The sequence below is a fragment of the Protopterus annectens genome, chromosome 8.part0 (assembly GCF_019279795.1).
Source record: "Protopterus annectens isolate FY-2018-M chromosome 8.part0, PAN1.0, whole genome shotgun sequence".
NCBI lineage: Eukaryota > Metazoa > Chordata > Ceratodontiformes > Protopteridae > Protopterus > Protopterus annectens.
The window spans coordinates 1,809,685,388-1,809,710,455 of NC_056741.1; the positions used below are offsets into that span (position 1 = coordinate 1,809,685,388).

At 38.2% G+C, this 25,068-nt stretch overlaps 1 protein-coding gene across 1 annotated transcript in view; it reads left to right on the forward strand.

Moving 5' to 3' along the window:
- Positions 1-25,068, forward strand: part of HYDIN (HYDIN axonemal central pair apparatus protein) — a 6,673,197-nt gene that overhangs the window by 5,764,498 nt on the left and 883,631 nt on the right. The window contains exon 71 of the mRNA XM_044079523.1: positions 23,504-23,669. Within this exon, the coding sequence (XP_043935458.1) occupies positions 23,504-23,669 (166 nt within the window). The remainder of the gene's footprint in view (positions 1-23,503; positions 23,670-25,068) is intronic.

Genomic DNA, 25,068 nt, shown 5'->3' on the forward strand with positions numbered 1-25,068 from the left:
TGTGACTAGGCCCAGAAGGCTTAGGCTTAGGCAGCATGGGGTCGTGACCATGGAACCTTTCTACTTAGGGAGCCAGACTACTTAAGGCCGGCCCTAGTAGGAATATTTTTGTAGGACATACAGTCTGGTAAAAGAAGATGTATTGTTAAGGGATATTTATTTTTTTAATTGCTCACATCTTCTGACTGAAGGTCTTATGAAACAGACTTCTTGGACTTCAGCTTTTGCATGATATACTGAGCTCAGCATTTTTTATATGATGTCTGTTTTTTCTACAGTAAATTGTTATGCAGCATCTAACTGGATCAAGTTATTATATTAAGGATGGTTAATGTACTCTTTGAAGTTTTTCCTCCTGTGATTTCAATGAAAAGGGGTTTCTGCCTAGTCATACTGTCATGGTAAAAAATTTCAAATAAAAAATAGACTGCCACCTCTAACAATCCCCACTTTGTGTGGTTTTCCAGGGATGTGAAGTTGGATTAGGAAGAGATTTATGAGATTTTTCCTCTATATGATTAATTTGACAGCATCATCTTTCTCTATCTTTCATAATCCTGTTAAACGTTTCTGCAGGTTAAAAAGTCATATTGCTTTATTTCAACCATTCTGGTAGATAAATTACTGTGTGATGGATATGATCATGTTTTTACCCTGTGGTCCATATTCAATGACTGCTGACATTAAAATCAAGAAAAAAAGAGTCATATTACTAAATATGCTGCAACCAACTGTGCATGTAGCAATCAAAATACCCAGGGATGGTTTGCCAGCTATAAATAAACATCTTTGCCAATGTAGAATGCAGCTAAGCAAAGAACAACCAACTCCTGCATTCTTGCACAGTATGTTATGTTCTTAAATTAAGAATGCGTCCATTTTATATAGAATTTATACTAAATAAGAAAAGAAGATTGTTATTGCCTGGAATTTTAGCATATGCTTTTCTGCTCAGAGACTGTTACCAGCAACTTGAGTTTCGCACATATTATAACCAAGCTGAAAATCATGTTGCCAAAGGCTTGCTTGAAGACAAGAACATAAAGGCTTATGAGCAATTGGATAAGCCAAAGTTTGTTTTTTTTAAAGCTGTAATAACCAAAACTAACCTCAAAAGCAACACTCAGCTACCCATTTCAGTTTATTATTGATTGAGAGATAAAAGTAAAATGTGCTGTGATCATCCTCTCATATTTATTTGAGCTACAGATGCAGCAGTGAAGTTAGTCCCCAGGCTACTTTTTTATATATATATATATATATATATATATATATATATATATATATATATATATATATATATTGCAAAAGTGTGCCATATATTTAAAAATCTGCAAAACTGTAAGTTTGTGTAGTTTAACACTTTACTGCATTCTGACTGATTGACTCACACTGATATTTGTATGACAGTTTTCATTTGGCTTAACTGTCTACCTTGTCTGTGAATTTCTTTTCCCTAATTTTCTGTGCAGGTCACCATCAAGTAAAAATATATGCAGACATCTTCTCTACATTTTCTTATACTGAATCCACCCCTTCCCAGGTGACTGTGTGGGTCTTGATTGCATTCTTTTTTCATACAGAGTGCACTTGCCAAAGCACTCTATTTTGCATTGCAGTCTGTTTGTCCTTACAATTACTCTGATAGACCTTCAGTGTTCTCTCTCTTTTTTTTTCTTTTTTTTTATTTGCTAGATAACTGTCTTTTGTAACAACTAGCTGATAACAACCTTGTCCAACAACAGATAGCCGTCACCACGTATCCATGATTATACATCCAAAGCATACTGACTGTCCTAACAAAACATCTCTAGTACCAATTCATTAGTACCTATGCGGTGTGGAATGTTACACCTCTAGTAACCTAAACACATCCTTGTATTCCAGAGCATTTTCTGAAAAATCAACTTACAAGTATAAGATAAACAAATATAAGCAGTGTCATCAGCAAGAAGCATCCTTTATAGAAGTAACAGTCAGTGCATTCGTAGTCTTTCCATAAATACTGTATTTGATAATGCACACAAACCCATAGTTATATTTTTGCTAAAGATTCATAAACAAATTGTCATAGCTTGTAAACTATACAACCTAGACATATATTGTTAGAACACTTTTGCTAACCAGACATAAGCTTTGACATGACAGTAGGAAATTACTTTCTAGATGCACATTTGTTAAGATGTTTACAGAAATATGAAAACATATGCTTAACTGTATAATTAACAAAATAAATAACACTGAGTATCTCTCAAGATGTGTAACTGAAAGTGTAAATACTATTGGCAGTTTTCTTTGGCAATGTCTAAGGTTTCACCTGATGCCATGCAATTGTTTGTAATTCATTTTATTTAAGTATTAAGTACATAATTACTAACAAAAATTTGCAGTATCTCCATTATATTATGATTTTCCTGTCTCCCATCCTAGCATTTCACACTATATCCCTGAAAAACATGTATGTCTCTCACTTATGAAAATACGAACATAAATATGGAAATACAAATAACTGGCAAAAAGTGATGAATTTATCTACTGTGGGACATACTGCATTAACAACCTTAGTGCTATTTTTTTTAATTATTCCTTTCCCTTTTTAATATTGCGTATTATTAGCTGATGAGTCACTTAGTTAAAGAAGCCAAACCCAAAGAAGGTCTGGATGCCATAAGGGGCTATGGGTTTTAACTGGACAAATGCAAAAAAAGGCACTATAGGCTTGAATGAGTTAATGAGTAGGTCCTTTGCCTGCTTAATGTTATTCTAAGGAGCATGATACTCTAAGTGGGACTGATCTTACTGAAATTTATAGGTTCATAGTTAAGTACTAGGCTGTCTGCCCAAGGGCATCTGTAAGCCTAGCCAGAATGTATTGACTTTCGCCGCCCCCTTAGATTAATTCCCCGTGCCTCTGTCCAGCAGAGTCATTAGTTCCCATGCCTCTGTCCAGCAGAGCCACTGCAGTGATCCCCAGGGTAAATTTTCTGTTTCCCATCCACTCGTCAAGGTTTCTCTTGAAGAGTGTTAGTGAGGGGCACTGCCTTAATGTAGATTGGAATCCTGTTCCAAAGCATGGGGAGTCTCTAGGACAGGAATCTATCCCTCCATCAAGTCCTGTTTAGATCCCTAGAGCGTATGACTCTCGGGAATTTGTTTTCTTTTAGGTGGAGCATGTCCATCAATTCTGGGTTTTATTTACTGAAACGTATGGTCCTGTATTTAGAACAATATCCCAGATATACATTTTCTGTGCATGTGTTTAGTCTATCTATGTTTTTTTCTTTCTTTTTTATTTATTTGTTAATCAGATAAGCTCATTGGATACAAGTGAACTTTTTTTTTTCAGGGATGACCCATGTGCATTGTCTTGTTAAGTGACTTGCTTACAGTCTGAAAGTAGGCAGTAGCAAATCCTTAACCACTCAGAGCATTAGTCCTCTGTGCAAATTGCTAGTCTGTTTACAGTGCCAGCTTTCACCCCCATCTTCCTTCATTATGAAGAGTTGTATATAATATATCATGCAGTAATGCCAGACAGTCCCAGCTCAAGGATAGACCTTAAGGAATTGTCAGCCACATGCAAGTGTTATTAGTTACAACATTCTCCCATCACCATTCTCTGAACTTACTTGTAAAGTGAGTTCATCCAACCTTTTGACCCTCATCCTAACTACCTTGAATCTCCTGCCCATCTTGGGCAGTAAAGAGATCGTACAGAATGGTGCTGAGAAACATTGTAAATATCAATCACAAAGCATTATACAGAATGATAAAGTGTATATCACATGGGATCACCCATTACCAACATTTTGAAAAATGGTTGTGAGAAAACCAACTATAGTTACCTATGAAAAAAAGCCAAAAGTTGCATTGATTGAAATTGCTATACCTAGTGATTAGTGTCTTTCTTGCAAAGAGACACCAAATCATAAAATACCAGAATTTAAAAGCAGAAACAAGAGTAATGTCGAAGAAAGACACTCATACGGTTCCATTAGTAGTAGGAACAATGGGTCTAATAAAAATAATTTACATTCATACTTCAGTATTCTACCAGTACATGTAACCCCGTACGAATTACAGGAGGGGACAATTCTGGGCACATTGCAGGTGCTGAGAAGAATACTCTTGGCTAACATCAAATACTAAAACAATACTAATGTTATGAACTCTAATCATATTCTGACTTAGGAGTGTGATCCATTGTTGTCATGGTTTTATAAACCCAAAAGACTTGGAAGAATTAAACTGGGGAAAGCAACGTTAAGTGAGTCAGAATTGATTGCTAATAATTTCTCACTGTAAGGCTGTACAGCTAAGAGTCATTTATTCCGTGACCCTCAGGAAACCAATTAGCTATTCTTTGTGCAGTTTTTTCATTAGCTTATGCAGCAAAAACATTGTACTTAGTGTGTAGTTGTCAGACTCCCTCTGTATTCCCCTTAAGTATGGATGCTACACTGACTATCACTATTCATTAGGCACTAAACCTCTTCTACTTGATAGGATGAAAGTTCCAGTGGTGTAATCAGCTATAATCGCAGTTACTTGGAAATCCTAGAAGGCAGTCAGTCCATGTCCTGTAAAAATACAGTCATACAATTGTCTTAGATCTGCAACCACCTCTTCTGCTGTTTTTCTACCATTCCTCCTCCCACTCAGATGATGGCACATCTCTGAAGTGGTTCTAGACAAATAATACAAAATACTTATGAACAGTTCATACAATTAATCAGTATAGCTTCATATTTCATAATTTCTCCTCCACTAGAAAAATAACATACTTACCATTTAACTACTCAGTGATATAATCTAGATAAACTCTTATTTAATCTAATGCCCACTGTCAGTCCCTCACATATGGAATTCTTGAACTCTTAGATAACAGTGGCTACTACTTTCTTATCTTAATTTCTTCATTTACCCTCCCTTCTTAATTCTTGCACTGGCCACCTGTTTTACTCTTCTAGCTTCAACCAACTCCTTTGTGAATGAAGAGGGTTTTCTCCTCCTCCCCTGCTTTTGTCCTCTCTATGCACATGAACGAGTAGATATATCTTACGTCAGAGAAGGCTACTGTAACAGTAAATCATAGCACTTGGATATACTTACTAAGATAAGATGCAGTGGTCTGACCATTTTTTTCTAAAGTGATTTTCCTTTATGTGAAATCTAATGCTAGACAATGTACTCATAGTGGTGGGAAATTCCAACAAATATAACACCGACTTGCATGCTCTACACCTGTCCTTGTTAAGAAATTTCTGGGTACTCAGCTACCTTCTAGCCAGCTTATACACATCTTGGTAATCTGGATGCCTGTTTTTATTCCCTACCCCCACACCCCTACATTTGAATTCCTCTTATTCAGCCATCATTTAATCCATGCCACATCTTCCTGATAATCGCATATTTTACAAACCGACCACCAATATGAAGATTTATTCTAAAACACACACACAATCCATACACTGAATTATTTCAATCTGGTTTTAGAGTGACACACTGTTTTTTACTGACAGTTAGTGCTGGTTCATATCTTTCAAACCATTATTTGTTATGAACACCTTTAAGACCTCTACCCTGTCTAGCAATTTGCACAGAGGACTAAAGCTGTGAGCTGTTAATAAGATGCTTCCTGTGCCCACAGTACATGGTTTGATTCCTTCCACTTTCATTTGTCTGCTGTATAACTCTGAGCAAGTCACTTAACCAGATAGTGCTCCCAGGTTGCCTCTGAAATGAAACTGTCTATCCACTGGGTTGACATGGTCAACAACGAGGCAAAATGAAGCACTTTCCCACCTACCTGTTAAAAAGAGTGGAAATTAAAGAATGCATACTAGAAATTATTCTAGAGATATTACGGAAAATAGAAATATCTTCAGATGTTCTAGTTAGTTAGTGAGTTAACATTAAAAGTGAGTTTAAAAATAGAGTAGAAATAAAAGTGAAAGATATATGGTTAAGAAGTAATGGGAATTACTTAGAGGGGCTGACAGCTGTTAAAGTATTGCAGAATAAGGGGAATATCTTTGAACAAGATGTGGCAGAGATGTAGAGTGCTAAAGAGAAAATAAAGGAGTATCTGGATAATATGCATGAATTTAGAAAAATTGCTATTAAGTGACTATTTTTTTGATAACACCAGCACACAAAAACTTAGCCTAATGACTTAAGCAACAGAAAGTAGAAAGGGTTGTCGCCAAACGTAGTGAGCCTATAACAAAAATAAATAAATACATAATCAGAGATCCTGTAGAGGTATTAGAGATATTTCAGAAATTTTATGACAACTTGTATAAAGCACAGAAATGTGGAAATAAAGAAAGATCACAAATGGAAATATTTATGGAAGGCATATGATAAGGTTAAAGGTGGATGAGGCTCAGCAACTAATAGTTAAGATAGGAAAAAATTATTTAAAAACAATGATATATAATCAGCCTTCAAGAAGATCTCCAAAAACAGATGGTATTCTTGTGGAAGTTTGGAAGTCAGGAAGGAGAAAGTGATAAAGATCTGGAAGATTTTTAACGGTATTTTAAAAGAGGGGAAGTACCAACATCTTAGAAGAAAGCTGTGTTAGTCATATTACCTAAAGATGGTAAGGACCCATCAGACTCAGCTTCATATAGACCCATTTCAATTTTAAACCATGATTATATTTATGTCTATAGTTATTGCCAAAATTGATAGATTTGGATTAATGTGGTTTTGTGTAGGGGAGGCAAATATTTGACAATATTAATAGAATGATGACTAGAGATGTCTAGAGACAAACAGAAGGCAAGAAAATACCACAGTTGTTAGTGGGTCTTGATGCAGACAAAGCATTTGACATATTAAGCTGGGATTCTTTGAGTAGGACAATGGAAGTATTTCATTCCCTGACACAATGATAAGGTTAATTAGGAGGATTTATAAAGGATTGCTGGCAATAATTAAAGTAAGAGGGTTCATCTCTGATAGTTTGTGTTTTAACAGAGGAACCAGAAAGGGGTGTCCTCTTTCCCTTCATTTTTTGCTTTATATTTAGAGCCATTGGGAAAGAAAATAAGCTACTCAGAAATGCAGGGATATGATTAGTATGGTAATCAAGAAAAGTTGGCTTTATTTGCAGATGATGATCTTTTCTAACGAATAAATCCAGAAAAGGACATCTCAGTGTTAGTGATCATTTTGAGTCGGTTTCAAGTCATTTTGAGATATAAAATGAATGAAGATAACATTGGTTCAGCAATACCCATATTTATGGTGACATGATAAGACAAAGTATTTAGTAGTATGTATTAAAAAGGCTTATGTTATGGCAGATAAGGATATGTGGAAGAGACTAAACAAAAGATAATACAAACATTAAGAAACTGGAAATTCTTATTTATGGATGTTGATAGTAAGATACAAGCAGTGAAAATGGTTTTAGTACCTTTAGTTTTATGTACCGGTCTGGCATATTTTTATCAACCAGAGGAGCCTTACAAGACTATCTGCAAATATATAGAGCTGAGTATATTTTTCTGTATTATTCTGTATTATAGAGCTAAATTGCTGCTTAGATAGCTGTTGTCTTACTGTTCTGCAAATATACAAAGATCAGTATATATTTTTCTGGTTTTATAATTTGTACTGTGATTCCTCACATCTCTGTTGAAACTTTCTTCCCCACCCTCATTTTCTGCCTTGTCTTCAGCTGATATAACCGTTTTTTATAGCTTATATGTTGCTTAACTCTAGGTTCCCTTAATTTGACCTGTTAAAAACAGTCTGCATTTAAATTGGAACCTGTGCACTGAGAGAGAGCCTTACAAGACTTTCTGCAAATATATAGAGCTGAGTATATTTTTCTGTATTATTCTGTATTATAAAGCTAAATTGTTGCTTAGATATCTGTTGTCTTACTGTTCTGCAAATATACAGAGATCAGTATATATTTTTCTGGTTTTATAATTTGCACTGTGATTCCTCACATCTCTGTTGCAATTGGCTTCCCCACTCCCCCTCCCTGTTCTTGGTTGTAGCTTAAATTTGGTGGCTTTTGCAGTGCCCGCCCCACTGTAGATTTGATCTAGGACACTACCCCAGTCCCATCTTTTTACTGCATTCTACCTAATAAACCCTTTCTGCACTTGCTTTTAGTCCTTTTTAATTTAATTACATATTTTCAAACTGTGTGTGGACTAATATTGCTACATACTCAAGTGTGCCAGCTTGCACTGCATGTGAATTGTTTTTACTACTGTTTTTGCTACTTTTCTGAAAAAAAAAATTGTAAGCCTGTTTCCTACCTTTCCTGTAATTAGTGTTCCAGATACACATTTGCTGTATCCAGGACTGTTTGTAAGCTTCTGAGCCCCCCAAGCCTTTCTGTGTTGGAGTGAAGCCTTCTAGCTTATCAGTGTGAGTGGTAAGCATTAGGTAACCTGTCTACCACATAAGGAGTGGTTCTGGCCCAGGATTTGTAGTTATTGGCCATTTGGGCAGTCTTCCATCTCTCTCAACTTTCTGATTTGAAGGCCTGCATTTGCACTTGTTTCTGTCCTGTAACTCCTGGGCCCATCCCATTTGCTCACTCAAAAAAAAAAAAAAAAATTTTATCTGCTTTTATTGTATTTGTGTTTCTTCCTACTTTATTTTGCTTTTGCGTCATCTTAATAGTACTCAGTTGTATTTATTACTGCTTGGTGTAACTCATTCTAAGCCTTTTAGTTTAAGCACTTGGGCTTCAAACCAGTTGTTTTACTTAAGAAGGTTTGTGGTCTGCACTGTAGTGGCAGAACAGGTAGCTTACATCCTTCTAAGGTGGGAACTGCTGATTGAGGGCTCAGTGTCTGTTATACTAAAAGTGTATTAATTCTGGTTTAAGCACTTGGGCTTCAGGCCAGTTATTTTACATTAAGAAGGTTTGTGGTCTGCACTCTTGTGGGAGGAGAGGCTGGACTCTGCCCTTCTGAGCTGGGAATTTCTGGTTAAAGGCTTATAGTGCCTGCATATTTGAACTGCTTCTTACTGAAATTGGTACACCTTGTTTGCTGTAGCATAGACTAGATCCAGGCCTGCTGAATCTAGATTTGTTTGTATGCTTGTTGTTTGTTTGCTTGTTATTTCCCTGAAACGCTAATTCCACCTAAAACGCGGCTTTTCAGCGCTTCTGTGGATCCCTAGTGATATCTGCATTGCTTACTGTACTTATTTCCTTGTTTCACTTGAAAGAAAGTTACTGTTTGTCATTTTTGCATTTAAGTTACCTGTAACACACTGCACTTAAGTTACCTGGCACTTGCTCACTAAAGCAATTATATAAGTCAGCACTAAAAAATTAAAAGCACTACACCCTCCCAAACTTCCCTTGAGTACCTTGTTCCCCATTGGCCCTTTTTTTCAATTATAAAGGAATTCCAAATACTATTCTAGCATGTCCAAAGGTCAGCTGTCAATCTCCTCTCCGGTCCAGCTGGTGAATCTGGGAATCTTGAGGCAATGTTACAACTGCCTCATGTACACAGACAACCCTCTCCTCCTCCCAACAAATTCCAACACATGTGAGACATGCATATAGCCAAACTGGAGGCTAAACTCTCTCAACTTAGTACTGGCGTAACCAGTCAGGAGGAGAGGGAAACCACACTCACTACAATTCCAGTCTCACATAGATCTACCACGACAGTAAACCAAACACATAAACACACAAAAACATACTCAGAGGCTCTAAATAAAAATCTGCCTAAGCAGCAGAGACCTCCAAAGCAGACACCCAAGCAACCGCTAACCCAAAACAAAACACGTGCAACACATAGCTCACAAAGACAGTGTGCTAAACAGTCACAGCCCTTAAGGCTAAACAAAACACCTGATACACTTGTAATAGGTGACTCTATCGTCAGGCAAACTGACGTCCCGCTCACCAGGCTGAACAAGGAGAAGGTCACGGTGAGCTGCCTGTCAGGTGCTAGGATCCGCCACATAACACAAGCACTCAGGTCACTCCAAGGCAAGTACAAATATGACTCGGTCATTGTCCATGCTGGTGTGAATGACCTGAGACGTACCTCCCTGGACTACATGAAAAGAGACATAGAGGAGCTCTCTGAGCATGTAGCCCAGGCCGGTATGACTCTGACCTTGAGTAACATCTTACCCTCACCAAGAATGATGCCACAATATGAAGACAAGATGATCAATTTCAACAATTGGCTTAAGTATTGGTGTCATTCAAAGGAGATCCAATGCCTGTCAGCCTGGGATGACATGCTCGACAAGCCACGATGCTTCGCTAGGGACGGCTTGCACCTGTCACCCCCGGACTTTCGGATATTGGCAAAGGCTCTTGCTTCCCCCCATAGTGCCTTTTTTAGGCAAGGCACAAAAGACAAACCCACCTCCATAGGTATCACAAAGGATAAGAAACTAAGAGTAATGCTACTCAACCCCAGAAGTCTAAACCTCAAGATGCACGCACTCGAAACTCTCCTTAGCATGGAGAACATCGATATCTGTGCAGTAACAGAAACCTGGTTCAAGGCTCCCGAGAGCACCCCAGCACTACCAGGTTATACCTCATACCATGCTTTTCGGCCCCAAATCTTGGACCGAACCACAAAAGGAGGGGAAGTATCAATATTCGTCAAAGATACCCACACCTCCAGGTTGGTGGCACAGCACGAAGCATCAGAGACTATCCATGTGCAACTAACAGTGGGTAAAACTGCCTTCCAGTTTATAGCCTGCTACAGACCACCCTCCCAAACCCAGGAACCCCACTCGGCCTTCCTGAGAACACTGGAAAATATGAAGGTCTCTCCAAACACCATTATATTGGGCGACTTCAACTACCCAAACATAGACTGGGAGCATTACTCTAGCTCCAAAACCCTAGCCCAAAGGTTCCTAGAATTTATAAACTGAAATGCTATGGAACAACTTGTCACCATTCCCACAAGAGGGGAAAACATACTGGACCTGATCATCACCAACATGGGGACTCTATGCTCCAGACTAGAAGTGTATCCATCACTGGTAAGATCAGACCATAAACTAATCTCACTGGATATTCACATCCCGACCCCACCCCCGCCCAGAAAACCACAGTGAAAAACTTCTCTAAAGCAAATTTCACACTTCTCAAAACTGAGGTGGAATCCTTCAATGCCACCGAGCCTGTGGAAAATACGGCCCAGACTGCAGAATCCTTTATAAACACATTCTATGAACACCTTCAGGAATGCATGGATCATGAAATCCCAAATAAAACCAAGACCCAATCCTCCAAAGGCAGACGTCCTGTCTGGTGGACCCCAGACATAAACAAACTATACAATAGAAGGAGGAAGCTACTACATGATAGAGCAAAATCCCAAAAAGGGAAGGCATCTCTGATCAGTATTAGCAAAAAACTACGGGAACTCATAAAATCATCTAAGGCCAGCTTCGAGAGAAAAATTGTACAGGACACTAAGGATAATCACAAGGCTTTCTTTAGTTATGTTAGGAACCTGGGTGGGAATTCCCAGATATGCTCAGAATTAGTCCAAAATGACAAAAAATACACTGAACCCACAGACATAGCCAACATCCTAGCTGACAGGTTCAGCGCAAACTTCTCCTCCCCTCCCCAACAAAAGGGCAAATATCTATCCCAGCAGAGTGCTGCCCCCCTGACATCTCAGATGCTCAGGTAAGAGCCGCCCTCTCCTAAGCAAAAAAACACAGCATCAATGGGACCAGACAGTGTCCCGGGCTGCATTCTACATGAACTCCAAGAAGAGCTAAACCCAAACATAAAACTACTGTTCAATCTCAGCCTTACTACAGGATATGTACCCAAAGAGTGGCGTACAGTAACAGTGGTCCCTCTCCACAAAGGTGGTGTCTCAATGGATCCTGGAAACTATCGCCCCATAAGCCTAACTAGCTTGGTCTGCAAAGCTATGGAAAGGATCATCATGGACCTCATAAATAAGATATTGGGGACCTACAGACACTGGATCCTACCCAGTTCGGTTTTGTTAAGGGCAGGTCCTGCCTCTTAAACCTGGTTGATTTCTTTGAAACAGTCACCAAGGCCATTGATGAGGGGAAGGTGGTCCACACAGCCTACCTGGACATCATAAAAGCCTTCGATACAATACCCCACTCGGGCATTATAGATAATCTCACCAGCTTAAATATAAACCCCTATGTCACTTGATGGGTTGCAAACTGGCTCAAGGACAGAACCCACATGGTTAGAATTGCTGGAGCCATGTCAGACTCCAAACCAGTTACAAGTGGCATCCCACAAGGCTCAGTCCTGGGGCCTCTCTTGTTCGGTATATATTTCTCGGAGGTACAGGCCAACACGGAAGGACTCTGGCTGACCAAGTTCGCAGATGACTGCAAACTGGGCGCCATAATCAACTCTCCAGCCGACACAAGCATCCTCCAAAAGGGCCTAATAGAAACAGACAACTGGTGCCAGAGCCATGGCCTCAAGCTAAACGCCAAAAAGTGTATAGTCATCCCCTTTGGCAAAAACAAAGTGCCCACAAATTACCACATAGGTGGTAATCCATTAAGTACAGAAGAAGTAATTAGGGACCTGGGGACCCAAGTTGATAGCAGTCTCTCATTTGACAACCACGTGGCCAAAGTGGTTAGAAAAACATTTTATATAGCCCACCTAATCATGAAGGGATTCACATCTAGATCAGGGGAGGTCATTGTGCCTCTTTACTCATCCCTCATCAGACCCATAATTGAGTACAATGCCCCTTTTGGGATGTACCTTACCAGACACCTGCAGCAACTGGAAAGACCCCAAAATACCTCACCAAGAGGATCAAAGGGCTCAAACAGATGCCATATGCTGCCCGGTTAAAGAAACTCCAGCTCTACTCAGTGGCATACCGCCTGCTCAGAGGCGATCTGTGCCTGACGTACAAAGCCATGTCCAACCCGAAATTAATGAACATGCTGCACCTCAGAAAATCCAAATCCCATTGAGCTATGCGCTGGAGAGACTTGAACCTCAGCACTGAAATAAATAGGACATGCTGGAGGGACAGATTCACAACGCAGAGGCTCCCTTCACTCTGGAATAAAATCCCAGTCCAGGTTAGGCAGAGTGCCTCATTGACTCTCTTCAAGAGGAATCTTGATGAGTGGATGGGAGATCGTAGGTTTACCCCGGGTATCACTTCTGTATCACTGTTAGACAGAGGCACACTATACTAACCTCGAAAATGGGCATAGCAAAATTAATTTAAAATGGGTGGCGAAAGCCAAACACACTCTGGTTAGGCTTATAAATGCCCTAGGGCAGATAGCCTAGTATGAACCTGTGAACCTATGAAGGAGAAGCCATGGACAGCAATTAATAAAGATTTGAAGGAATTTACTTGGGAGGGAAAGAGTTGTGGAATCCTTCCAACACAACAAGGTGGTTTATGCATTAGGATTACCTGATGTGAGGGGATATTTTTGATCTACACAGTTAAGGCCAGTATACATAACACAAACACAAGGTTATAATTCAGAATAGAAAGGGATGATGATGAAGAGGTGGAGGGGAGAGTTCAAGAATTAGACAGAGACTGAGTTTTTGGGTGCATATCCTTGGGGAGAATAATAACAACCATACAGAATATTATATTCATAAAGTAGCATGAAAGATTCTAAGAACTAAGCTAAAACAAGAGAGGTGAAAGGAGATTTTACCAGTAGGAATGGCTGCAAGTAGGGGTACAGAAAATAGGCAAGAGGGGGCTGGAGTTAACCTGAGAAAACTGGTAAAGGAGCCAAGATATTGGGAGCAAGTAACTAAAGAGAGAAAGATAATAGAGTAGGATGAGGCCAAGAAGACATTTGGACTGAAGGCTCCAGAGACTGCCTTGCCCACCAGGAATTGATGGTAGAGTATAGGCAAAGAGAAAAGGCTTGGGAAGTCCTAAGTAAAAGACCTGCTGTGGTAACAGAAGCTGTTGTTAAAAGATGAATAATTAATATGGTATATATAATATTGCACAATAACTGTAAGAATCAATAAGAGGTGGTCAGAAATGATTGGGAAGATAGACTGGAAAAGGGTACATTGAGAGGACATATGTATGGCTTTCAAGTATGCAACAAAGTCCAAAAGGTTTAAGATTTGCTTAGAAGTGTTTGCATAGGTATTTTTGCACCTCAGGCAGACTTCAAAGAATTTTCCTCAGGTAGACAGCAAATGTTGTACATGTGTTGGGGAAGAAAGAGCTTACTGTGAACATTTTTTGGGAGTGCAATGAGTTGGCAGACTTTAAAAATTTCCTGTTGAGTACTCTGTCTGAAGTACTTAGTGCACAAATGGGTGTAACTGAGGAAGTGAATCTTTTGAGCTGGGACATAGTATCTGAACTGCCTAGACATGGTAAGGACTTGCTAAGTCTAATTCTGTTGACTGCCAAAAAGGCAATTACTAGAAAATGGAAATCAAAGTCTAAACCAAACTATATCTGAAGTATTGAATATTGTAAAACAGGTAAAATAACTGGAGAATGAAGGAGCAAATTGCATTGAAATAAATGAATGTTGTGGGGACATTACATCCAGAATAATGTTCAGAAAGAGGAAAGGGAGTGAGATTTAAAGGAAGACATGAAATCAGCGATGTATTTAATGCTGGACAGATGATAGTTACAATGAAAGAAAAGATATGTGATGTATAATGTATGTAAATAGAAAACAAATGTTAGTATGGTTTGTTTTCTTTATCTTCATACACCTAAATGTATGTTTGTCTATATCTTAAGTGATAATTTAATGAAATTGACTTTCAAAGCCCACTGTATGACATTGCAAATGAACAGTATCAAACTGACTAGCATGTAATTTTCTAGTTCTTTCTTGTCTATTTAAAAAAAAAATGGCATTATTCCAGTTACCCAGTCATATTCATGGTATTCATATGTTGAAAATACTTTAGAAACACAGGGTCTTTAATGCCAACCGATGTCTATAACAATTAAGAAGTCTGCAAAATATCCCAACTAACATCCAAACCAGAGAGTAAAAAGGTCAGATAGACAAACCAATTAGTAAAAACTACAAGAAAAAACAAGTCAAGCTAGAGTTTTCCCTGTGTAAAATAGAGGTTGGTGGGACAGATTCAAATGACCCTTACAGACATCAAGTGTTTCAGCTAATATGGCTTCTGAATGTCAATGACTTTCTACTTTTTTTTTTTTTTTTTAAGTCTTTATGGGTACATTCAGGCCAATAAAGCCAAACCCCACCCGCTGTGGACATGCATGTTTTGGCTTTGTTATAACCTCGTCAGCACAGCATAAGTGGACTGTTTGTAAATACTTTAGAAACACATAGCCTTTAAACCCAACTGATGTCCATAACAATTAAGGTGTCTGCAAAATATCTCAACCAGTTAATTGGTCTGTCTGTGTGACATTTTTACTCTTTGATTTGCATTACCATTTTGGTAAATAAAGAGGCTCACTTATAACCTCAGATGTCTGAGTGATCACATTTGGAGGAAACTCATTCTAAATCAGAGCCACATAGAAATCTTAGCAATCTGGTTGAAAAATTCAGAGAACTGGAGACCTTTTATTATGGGAACAGAGCAAGTGTAGGACAAAAACAGTATGATTTACAGAGTTAATGCGGTGGGGGGGGGGTGACATATGGCGTACTACACACAGTAGCAGCATAACCTATGCAGATGAATGGATTTGTACTTGAAAGTAAAGGACCAATTAACTTATTTGTTACAGACACTGAAGTTGGGAGAGAGGGCTTATAGATTGAATTGGATGCATTTTATCCCCCCCCCCAATCAATGTGATCATTTCCCTGTTTTTGCGCTCATTGAACCAGTTTCTTTTTCTTGTCCCACCCAGTGTAACAGACAGCCTCACTTCATGGGTAGGAGTCACTTTTCTAGTGGAAAATGCTTTACTATTACTAGCAGCTTTTTTCCAGGCAGTAGAAGATGAGCATTGGTTGTAGGAAGTATTTTTCTATAGAAAATATGATGGACTACATGGCTCAGTGTTCTACCCCAGTTAACAAATTTATGAATAAGTAAATAAATAAACAAGTGAACTGTGGAGCACAGAACTGTCTAATGTATTCAAGTACAAATAAGATAGGTGAGAGGGATAGAGAAGGAATGATGCAGCTAAGTAAGGCTATCTGTACAATCTAATGGACGTAAATAAGTTAGTGATCTTAATTCCAGTTGGTATTTTGTTAGCTTGTGCCGTGATACAAAAAGACAATACATTTTAGTTGGATAAAGAGGAACATGACCACACATAAAGGCCAAACCAGTACATTTTATTTTCTAATTTCTTCATTAATCTGCTTCATTCAGGAAACAGTTGATGATTTGCTATGATCTAAATGTTAATTAGCAATCACACAACTGGCCCTACTTTAGTAATTGAAACTCCAGACTGACTACTGATTAATGCTAGTCTGCCTGAGATTTGTAAAAGTTGTTAGTAGCATTTCTACTGAACACCACCAACCTACAAACTCATGAGTTATTAAAAAATGAAAAGAAATTAAAATCTTCTTAGTATTATGTTCTTTGTCTAGTAAAGGAGAGTCCCTACTCACCAGTAAGCCTTAGTCTCAGGAACTGCTAGCTCATTGTGTTTTACCAATTCCAAAGATAAGATGTGTACCTTGAAATACATTTTTTGAAGATCCTATTCATCCTGTCCATCTGATCTGATGCATAGGTCCACGAGCCACTACTCTGATCCAATCCAACAGATTGAGTGCTCCAGCCCCAAACCTTTCAAAAATCTTACTTTCACATAATGCCCTGCTCCTGTCTAACTCAGATCTCATTTTCCACCTTCCGGAGTAGTAGCAAGATATTGGTAGATAAGTGCTATGCCTCTTATTTCTGCTTTTTTTGGCTTAGAGATTTCATTGTTGAAGAACAAATAATTAGTATTAAGCAGTGTTAAACTACCCTTTCCTTGATATTTGTATTGTCTCTTAGTTTATCTAGGAAGAATAGTTTTGCAACCCTTCTTGTTGGCATTTGTCACCATGTTCCTTTCTGCCCTTCTACCCATAGTAGTGATAGTGTGTTAAGTCTACTGTTAGTATTTCCCCTGTAAAACACATATACTTAGTTAATTATATCTATTTACTAGTGTATGTTTTATAGCTGTTATTGATATTAGTATCAATGTATGTATATTATGTAATATATTATATATGTATATAAGATGCTATTTGGTTTAATTAGTGTTGGTAGTTAGTTTGTTTTGGTTCATTCTTCGATTTTTCCCACTGCGTGTTGTGTCTTGTAGCTTCCGTTAAGGAAAAATCCAACAGTTTCAATTAGTGTGTCAAATGTGGATGCAAGATCCCTCCTGAAAATCTCCATGATCTTTGAGTTGTACATTTGGAGGTTTCTCATCTTAGTGTGTCCTGTGACATCTGTGCACTAGTGGACTGAAGAAACAAAATAATTGCTTAAGAGTTACAGTTGGGTAGTAAGACCTCCAAATCCAAAGACTCTGATATTTAGAAAAGACCAAGTGATTCTTTGATTCTGTAATCAGCTCCTAAGGCTCCTAGGATCGAGGAGCATGATGCACGGACCCCCCCCCCCACTTACACTCCTCCTCCAAATTCAGAAATAGGAGTTCCAATCACCATTTATGACTCACCACAGGAGGAGGAATGTCGTCCTTTGAGACCTTTCTCAGCCCTTTCAAAGAAATCCTCCAGTTTTTACAGAAGTGGTTGGTCTGGATTGTATTTTGCAGAAGTTTCTGAAAACTCAGATTGAAATGGGGGTCATTATGATTCCATTGGCTCCAAAGCCAGTTGAATACATTCACTTTACCTCTATCCAGGTGTCCGATATCTGGATCCTGTGACCTAAGAGTCCTTGGTGCAAACTTCATCAGCTCTGGAGTTTGTGGATCTGACTCACCTGGTTTCGACCTTGTTCCCTTTGAAGGTACTACTCTCTTTGTTGGATCACATGCCTGAGTCTCAGGGCTAAGGACTCGGGTGGGCATCTCAGTTGGTTGCTTTGGAAATGTTTGCCTTCGATGCTTTGGGTCTGGTCCCTTGCTCTGTGCCAGCCCCTTGGGTGGAGCCATGGATCCATCTTGGGTCCTTGTCTCATTTCTATGTGGGAGAGTTAGGTCTGACTATAAGAGTGATGTCCATGGTTCCACTGGAATTTGTTACAGCCTTCCAGGTGCTGGGGAGAATCACTACTTCGCCACTCAGGGTTGATCCATAGGCTCCGCCAGCTGTGGTTCCTCCCCTTGACCCTTACTCTATCTTGTCATTTTTCTGCAAAAGCATCCATGAGTCAATCATTCTGTTGACCCCAAGAATTTTGCACTTGTGCAGAAACAATCCTGAGATGACTTAGGAGCCTCATCCCCTGATGTGGAATCCATGTTGGAGTCCATCACTTGAGATACTAACTATGTGGAGAGAGAGAATCTCCACAGTCCCCTCCTGAAGTTGCTTCCTTTGAAGAGATCCTGGAACTTGTGCACCACTCCCACGGAACATTCTGCTCAGGATGACAAGGTATTGTTTGAGGCAAACCGAATGATCCCTTTTATGTCCTGGATGGTCCCTTCCACTGACAAGCTAATAGAGCTGGCGATGAGAAAGTCTGACACCTGTGAATTAGTACCAAGGAAGCCAGGAGTCTAGGGTGAAAGACAGACTGGGGAAACAAGCATATGCTTCTATCTCCTTTGCTATTTGGGCCATTAACTATGCTGCATATGACAAGAATCCAGAGTGATCTCGCTGAGCAAACATTATCCACTCTGTAGAATTCAATTCTTTCAGAGTTGCAGAAGTAACATCAAGCTACTCTGTCAAATATGTCCAACATTACCAGACTCTCAAGCACCTACTACATAATGCAGTGGATAGAGCAGTGAGAGCAGCTGGGCCAGGCATTGATTTGAAATGCCATGCTTGTTTGCATTTATGTGATTTTACAGACAACTTTAAAATGTCCTTCACCTCCCTTTGAAGGAACTACTCCCTTTGGCTCTATGTTGAAAGGAAGGATGCAGAAAAAAAATGTGAAGGATGGTAAAATTCTCTCTGTAGTGAGAATGAAATTTAAACACCTCAGCATCCATTTTACAGGAACCAAAAAGGTCCCTCTCTCTCTGTTTTTGAAAGTCTAACATCAATATGACTCCTCTTCTGACAGAGGTGGCTAAGGCAGTTGCAGCCTCTTCAATGGACACATGCTAAGAGGCTGAGGTGGTCTCTGATGGTCTGCCCGACTGCACTCTGGAGGCAATTGGGGAATGCATATACCTCTGTCTAAACTTGTGGTTTAACAAAGTATCCAACATGAAGGCGAGACACGATAACAAAGTTGACTGTTTAATTAATAAATGAAGCACTTTTCATTGTCGTTAATACAGCAACTTCTTCAGATTCATACATACAAATACCTTACAAGTTTAAATAGTAAATGCAAGAGTCACATGATCAGCAATCAGCTGTTATATCATGCATAACTAAAAAGTGACATGAAAAAGTTTCTCCGATCAGTTCATCTTACTACATAAAAAAATACAAGATTCAAACTAAACACAAAAACCCTCATAACCAGTGAAAACTCTCCTATATATTTACAAATGTAAAGAATAAAGATTGTAACGGGATAGTATATATATATATATATATATATATATATATATATATATATATATATATATATATATATATACACACACAACACATTAACATATCCAAACAAATAAATAAATGTAAAAATAAAACTAAAAAAGTATTGCCTTATATTTGTGTCAAAAAGTTAAAATGTTAATGTAAAATAAACCCATCAGTTTGTCAACACTACTCAAACCCTATATGTTAAAACTATAGTAGGTATGCCACTATACAAAAATCTTGTACTCGATAGTGGAAATACCATAGCATAACATAGTGCACTACCATACCGTATCAATTTATATAAAGTATGTACGTCAAAAATGTACATAAAATATGTACATAAAAATATACATAGAAAATATACATAAAAAATTGTTGAACAGCCAAAACTGTGGAATAAATAAGAACTCATCTAGTATGTCTAGGGTACCCTATGGACTCTACCTAGTCAAACTTCTAAGTTTTAAAAGGCAAGAAATGTTACAGGAATGTGTGTACCTCGTTTGTAATCTTGCAGTTTGCCATCCTGAGACAAATGGATAAGAAGGATCATATTCAAAGGTTATTTCTTGGAAGTCCCCCTCCCACTCTCACTGCTAGATGCCCCACCCAATCATGCAGATGTCACAATGGAAGAGATTTGTAATCTTCTACAAAAAAGAGCCATCAAGCAGGTCTCACTACATCCATTTGGATCAGGATTTTATTCAAGATTCTTTTTGGTTCCAAAGAAATCAAAGGACCTCAGGCCTATCTTGGGCCTAAACCTCCTAAGCAATTACATCAAAAAATCCATTTTCAAATTATCTCAAGTCAGTTCTTCCATGCCTTCAGAAAAATAAATGGATGCGCTGCATTGATCTCCAGGATGCTTACCTTCACATAAAAATAGCGAAGGATTCTGGGAAATTTTTCTGCTTCTGCTTAGCAGCTATCACTACCAATTCTTAGCCCTGCCTTTTGGTTTCACCTCAGCTCCCTGGGTGTTCACCAAGTGCATAGTGGAAGTAGAATCCCATCTACGAGTGCTTGGATTCAAGATATTCCCTTATCTAGACAACTGGCTCCTAGTTGCCTCTTCAAAGGAGTATCTTTAGCAAGCCAGGGATTGCCTTCAACTGTGTGCTTTCCCTAGGCATTTCCATCAGTCTTTGAAAATCCAACCTTATTCCCTCTCAATGTCTAGTCTTTCTGGGATGCCAATTAGACACAACAATAACCCTGATTTGTCTTCCCCATGACAGAATTGTATCCTTGAGAACTGCAGTGCAAAAGTTGTGAGAGTATTGGGTCTCATGGTGTCTTCAATATTGATGGTGCAGTTTGCTTGCTTCCACATTAGGATTTTGCAATGGGTGTTTCAGTCACAATGGTCTCAAAAGTTTGACCTTCTTTCTCATCTGATTATGTTAACTCAGTTATGCAAGAAACATCTGTAATGGTGGTTTCGTTCTCCACTGGTCTCAACAGCCAGCCTCTTCCAGTTTCCCACTCCTGTTTCAACTGTGACAATGGATGCATCCTTCCTAGTGTGGGGTGGGCAGAATATTTTGAAGGGAGAAAGATCAGTGGTTTTTGGTCAGTCTCCAAGTCTTGACTTCACATAAACATTTTGGAGATGAAGGCATTTCTCCATGTGTTGCAGGAACCACAGGGTTGTCTTCCTCCGGGATTAATAAATATCCAGACAGACAATATGGTGGCAGTCTGGTACATAATCAAGAAAGGACAAACTAGATCTTTTCCATTTTTTCTTGTACAAGGCCATGAGAGTGTGGCAATGGGAAATTACCTATTATTTGTTTCTAACCGCAACACATCCTGCCTTCATCAAAGGCAGTGCAAGTGTACATTATATTCGGGTGTCAAACTCAATCTGAGTTACTCAGGATGAACAGGGCATTATGTGATGGGAGGATTTTGAGGGGCTTGAAGCTGGAGCACTGAATTTGCTGGATTGGCTCTGAGCAGTGGCTTTTAAGAACCCATATGACATATTAGATGGACTGGGATGAACTAATCTATCATTATCAAAAGAATAAAAGCAAGTTTCTTCAGCTGATTTATTACAAAACACACAAGCGCTTTCACCACAAGGCTTCTTCAGGTGTATAAAAACAGCACTCAACACACCCATACTTATACTGAGCATTAACTAGTCACATGATTAAAAAGAAAAGACTCTTAAAGGCACAAAGAACAATTGTGTTCAGCCCACAATAAAATGCATGATAAAATATGTATAAACTTAATTACATAAAAACTACATTTCATAGAAGCAATATTACAAAAAAGATATATATACAAGTACATACATGCCACATAAGTGTAACAAATTCTACCTGTTTTTATACACCTGAAGAAGCCTTGTGGTCAAAGTGCTTGTGTGTTTTGTTATAAATCAGCTGAAGAAACTGGAACCTTGCCTCTGCTTGCTTTTATTCTTTGGATTGGTTTTGTGTTTCTGCAGAGGTACCTGGTTACTGTTGGAATCATACTTTGTTCTGCTTAATCTATCATTATGGTAAGTGCATAACTTTTGTTTTCAATTCCTCACAACTGGAATAGTCTGCTGATTCAAGCAAAATGCACCAGCTACCTACTGATACCAGATCTATCTTGAAAATGGTCTTCTTCATACATTATCAAGAAAAAAAATATTCTGACACTTCAGATAATTTAGTCTTCCATTCCACTTATGTTTGTTGCCTACATTTATTTTCTATAGGTGTGTATACATCATTACTTGGTCATCTGGCTTCAGTCAGGAAATAAGATGGGACCCATTACCTTTGGCTAACTTGCTCTTAAACTAAAGTCATTTAGTTCCTTCAGTCTTTTTTTGGTCTCTCTTGCACTTACACTCTGTTCCTGTCCATTCTTTTTTACCAAGGTGAAAATAAGCAGTATAAGAATTGTTGTCATTTTTCTTTAAGTTCAGTTGCTATTTATATTTCTGTCTACTCCTGTATCTTAATCTGTGTCGTAAGATATGAGAAATTAGTTTATTCTCCTACTATGCCTATCAACAAACACTTGTGCTAATATCTTGCAATGGATTTATGGCCGACTGTAATTAATATAACTATGTTTGAACTCATACAAATACAAAGTATCACAAAATGTCACAGAATGCATTAAACTTCACTATGTTTCAGTTACACCCTGAATCATAATAGTGTTTAAGATTTCAGTCTCTATTTGCCTTTCATTTGTCGAATACCACCATACCTATAAACTGAATGGTTAATAATTTATTTGTAATGCTTGCTTTATCAACAGATGCCAATGGACAATGACTGGTAATAACCAACAAAAATACCTTACTGTAATAAATGCATATATATATATATATATATATATATATATATATATATATATATATATATATAAAGTTACTGGCGTGTAGAGATAAACCTGATATAAATTCAGATGCCACTGCCATATATCACACAGAGTTACTTTAAATTGTATGAATTAAGAGCACACCCTCTAGAAAAAAAAATATTTAGATAGTGACTACATTTTTCTTCCGGTACAAAACAGACACGTGTGCCTCCTCCTTTAAAACTGGGATAAAAAATGCAATCTTCTTTGACTCTTAAAGTAGTGAAGTACATGGTTACAGTGTTATACTTCTTATGCTTAGATTACCTGCTTAATGATCATAACTCCTTATTTTTAACAATATGTTTTACTTTATACATTTTACAGTTGTGTCCAAGAAAAGGTGTTTATATTTAACATTACAGCACAGGAATCAATATACTATCTATTATAGCTTATTGTGACTTGATGTTAAAGTTAATAATTATGTAATTGTATCTTCCAGATTACATTTGAATTCATACCTCAGCAGCTGGGCATCACAGAGTCGTTCTGGACCTTCTTAATTCCAGAGCAAAGCATTTCTGTTCCATTTCTATTGGTTGGGAAGGTCAGTGAGCCGGTAGTGTCCTTGGACCGCTCACATCTAAATTTTAGAGCTGTCCTGATTGGTAAGTGCATTTATTTCCTGCTTTTATGTCAAGAGTCATATCTTGTGCAGATAAACTTCTGTTTTGCCTGCTTGCATGCCAACTGATGACCTTTCTTATCTGTGTTTTTGTTCCTTTTCTTCCTTGTTAGTTTTATTGTTTGTAAAGATCATAACAACAAAGTAATAATAATAATAATCAAGATATGAAGGCCAAGAGAGCGTATTCATTATGGAGCTTGTTTGCATAATTATGTGTGCTGTATGAGTCTTTTTATATTAATTTCTTAAAAGGGAGTAGGATTATTGGATTCGATTTCTTTTGGATGTAGTAGGGGCAAATAGTATGGCTTTATTTAAGAACAGTTAGAACAAGTATGTAACTAAGTGAACCCCATGGTGCTGTATCATAAACAATAGCAGCCAACTGCTTCTCCCTCAGCCAGTTACAATGCAGAGCATTGGGTCCTGTTTCCACTGGCTGTGTAGTTATGCTGACTTGTAAAAATGCTTGCTGATTGCTTACAGCAGACTCCCTGTTATCCGGCCTCTCTTTAACCAGCCATCAAATTTCTGCCATAGCCCTAGCAAAAGACAACAGAGAAGAACAATACTTCCACCTCTCTGAGCTAAATAATGACAGGCATTTGAGTTTTAGACTTTGTATTCATTAGAAGAATGCATTACTAACACAAATCCTGTTATTCTAGCTGATTTATAATCTATAAATGCTATTTTGTATGCATATTCTGATTAACCAGCCATTCGTTTATCCAGCCTAAGGTCTGGTCTCAGCGAGACTGGATAAGAGGGCGTCTACTGTATATGTTTTCATTTTTACCTAACTATTTATGTATTTGGTCATTGCAAAGCTTACTGTTCTGCCTATGTTGTATTCATGTCAGCTAGCTGAAACACGAATTCTACAGGGCAGAGACAAGTATATTCATACCAGCCATATTCCTGAAAATTCAAGATTGTAGAGGGAAATATTGTTAAATAACTCCACTGTGTACCTCTTTATACCCCCTCACTTCTGACTACTGAGGAGAGATACTGAGTATTAAATAATTATTATTATTTTTTTAATTTCACAATGCCAAGTGTTATGTCTCCAGTGTGGTACCGAGATAATAAAGATCCATGATCTTCATCTGCTACTTATTATTTATTTATTTATTGCATGTTTTTTTTTTACCAGGAAACTCCAAATTCCTGCAGGAGAGGTAATGCTTCTGCTATACCTGGTCCTGAGTCACACCTTGATTATATTGTGCAGTTCTGGAGACCAAAAAAGGAGAGGGTTATTGGGCTGCTGGAAGCAGTCTAGAGGATATGACTAAAGACTAGAGGAACTAAAGTGAGTCTTACTTGATACTAGAATAGATTAGGAGACATGATATGAGTCCACATGATCATGT